At 58.2% G+C, this 2,607-nt stretch overlaps 1 protein-coding gene across 1 annotated transcript in view; it reads right to left on the reverse strand.

Annotated features, from left to right (window-relative positions):
• The window catches only part of LOC104162210 (MAP kinase-activated protein kinase 2-like), a gene marked incomplete at its 3' end in the record, with an annotated part of 10,282 nt that overhangs the window by 1,130 nt on the left and 6,545 nt on the right, over positions 1 to 2,607 (reverse strand). The window contains exons 5-8 of the mRNA XM_009700883.1: positions 2,030 to 2,052; positions 1,220 to 1,284; positions 349 to 428; positions 117 to 243 (exon numbers count right to left, since the gene is read on the reverse strand). Of these exons, the coding sequence (XP_009699185.1) occupies positions 117 to 243; positions 349 to 428; positions 1,220 to 1,284; positions 2,030 to 2,052 (295 nt within the window). The remainder of the gene's footprint in view (positions 1 to 116; positions 244 to 348; positions 429 to 1,219; positions 1,285 to 2,029; positions 2,053 to 2,607) is intronic.

The raw sequence follows: 2,607 nt of genomic DNA on the forward strand, positions 1-2,607 counted from the left end.
CCGAGGCTCCAGGCTGGATGCAGAGGCAATGGGCCGTGCGTGGCACCATCCAAACCTCGCTGGCTCTGCCCTCCAGCCCTGCAAACCTGCGAGCTCAGAGCCCCCCAGCCACTTACCCACGTAGTACGGCGTGTAGCACGGAGTGGCCAAGGAGTTGTGCGTGGTAGTTTCTTTAGCAAAGCCAAAGTCCGTGAGTTTTAGCACAGCATTGGGCCTTTTGGAGGTGTACAAGAGGTTTTCCGGCTGTGGAAACACAGGGAAGAAGTGAGCAGAAGAGCCGGAGCAGCCTCAGCATTGCCACAGGCCAAGCAGGGCTCAGCACCGCCGGGCGAGCGTGCAGCATGGTACCTTCACATCCCGGTGCGCAATGTTGATCGAGTGGAGGTACTGGATGGCTTCCCCAATGCTCTTCATTATCTCTGAAGCCTCTGAAGCAGGAAAAAAACAAACAAACAAACAAACAACGTCAGAAGCCTTTAAGCCTATATAAGCAAGTTACAATGAGAGTCACTCCCTGGGTTACTTTACAAACCAGGAGCCAGAGAACCTGGCTGAGGCCAAAGGGGCTTCCTCTACCTGAGGTCCCCCTTTCCAAGCAGGGTTCCCCCCAGCACCCATCCCCAGGTCAGGAGCCTGCAGCAAACGGGAGAGAAACTCTCAGAAGAAGGGATGGGGCAGGCTCCAGCCCCTGACCCCAATACTCAACCACACAAACCCCAGGGAGGGGCTCGCCCTGGGGTGGGGGGGCTGACCCAGCCCCCAGCACAGTTAGGGACCCCAAATCTGCAGGGAAACCAGCTGGGAAAGCTTTCCCTGTAGGATGGGAAGCCAAGGGGGCAATGGGCTCAGGGTTTGGGTTGTGCACTTTTCCTGGCCACAGGAGCAGAGGGGATGAGATTAATGAGATTATGAGAACCACAGCCCCTGGACTCCATTTTCTGAGGGACGTGGGTGCTTCTGCAGGTCACCGAAGCTCCTGCCTGTGCTGCAGTGGGATGGACGGGGCGCAGAGTCAGCTGAGAAAACATCCCCTCACCCTGCTCTCAAGTGAACACGGAAAAGCAGGGCCATTTGCACCCACATTCCTCATTCCCCAAGTGCAAAACCCTGCTGGGGATTCAAAAGAGCGATTGAGGGAACGGGCTGGACCACAGACGCTCCCATAAACCTCAAGACAACAGTCCAAAAACAAAACCCCAGGTCCCCCTGGGCTCTGTACCCCGTTCTGTGAAGGCCTGGTCTCCCCTGTCTTGGATTCGGCTGAAGAGCTCCCCGCCGTCCAAGCTGGAAGAGAAGCAGGCAGCGTTAGATGCTGCGACGTCCGTCTCACGCCGGCGCAAGCGGTACCGAAACCTCTGACGCTCAGCCAGGAGCTGCGCAAGCTCAGCAAGAAACGAACCCCTTCTCCATCCAGGCCCTTGGGTCGGTGCTTCTGGGCACAGGGCGTTTCAGAGCCTCCTCCTTCCAGAAATGAGCAGGGCAGAGGCTTTGTGCTGGCGGCGGAGACGCCGGGTGCAAGCGGACGTGGTCTCCCCACCAGCCCACAAAAACACATTTACAGTAAAGACAGCAAACGTGACTTGAATGTGGCGAGCGTGCTCCTGGTACGCCTGGCCTCGTTTCGCTCACAAGCCAACCACCTCGCTGGCGCGCTCACCCCATGCAGAAGTGCTGAGCAAAGACCGTGGCACGGGCGAAGTGTCAGCGGCACCGAGATGGGCTCGCTGATGGCACGGGGGAGGCAGAGCCTGAACCCCACCGCAGCAGAGCAAGCTCTCACGTGAGGTGTTGGAGAAGGACCATGGAAACCCTGGCGTGGTTCCCTCCCCAGCCAAAGGCTCTCCACGTACCCTAAGGAAAAAAAAACTCAGCTCCCAGAGAGATCAGGAGCAAGATCAGGGATAATTCTCCATGAGAACAGGGATAACGGCGCTTCCTGTCCCTGCCTTATCTAACTTGAGCACAAACGGCTTCTGCCTTTCCCAGCACAGATAGCATCTCCTGCCAGCGCCCTTGACATTTGCTGGACATCTGCAATACAGATAGCGTGCAGCCACCGGGGCCAACCGCAGCACGGAGCGCACGAGGAGATTCGGCGTGCTCACACCAAAAGTCAGACACTGCCTCGTGACGGGCGTTACACCCAGAGCATCCCTCGGACAGCGGGGAGCTATTGCAGAGACACGCTGCGGGGAGCTGTCACTGTCCCGGGGACTTGTTTCCTACCATTCAGCTACTGCTTTCTTCCCACACAAGCAGATGCGTCGCACAAACCTTTCCCATCCTGGGCTGCCCAGCATCCCAGCACGGTTCTCAGAAGCCTCTTCCCACACAAGAGCCGCTCGGGCAGCTGCGATGCCGCCTGCCCCGGCGCTGCTCACGGTGCTCCTCACGCCCGCTGCCCCCCCAGGCGACCTACCGGCTTGCCAGAGGAGAGGTTTTGGCAAGGAAGCTGCATCAAATCACAGCTGCGGTTGGGATGTGGTTTCAATACTTTCCCCTTCATTCCTCCTCCTCCCCAGGTTATATCAAACATCTACCCGAATCAGAGCCGCCCAAGTGCTGCTGCAAGAGGTGCAACGGCGTTAGCAGATGTGTCAGCTCGGC

Source organism: Cariama cristata, unplaced genomic scaffold, assembly GCF_000690535.1.
Source record: "Cariama cristata isolate BGI_N322 unplaced genomic scaffold, ASM69053v1 scaffold23415, whole genome shotgun sequence".
Classification (NCBI taxonomy): Eukaryota; Metazoa; Chordata; class Aves; order Cariamiformes; family Cariamidae; genus Cariama; species Cariama cristata.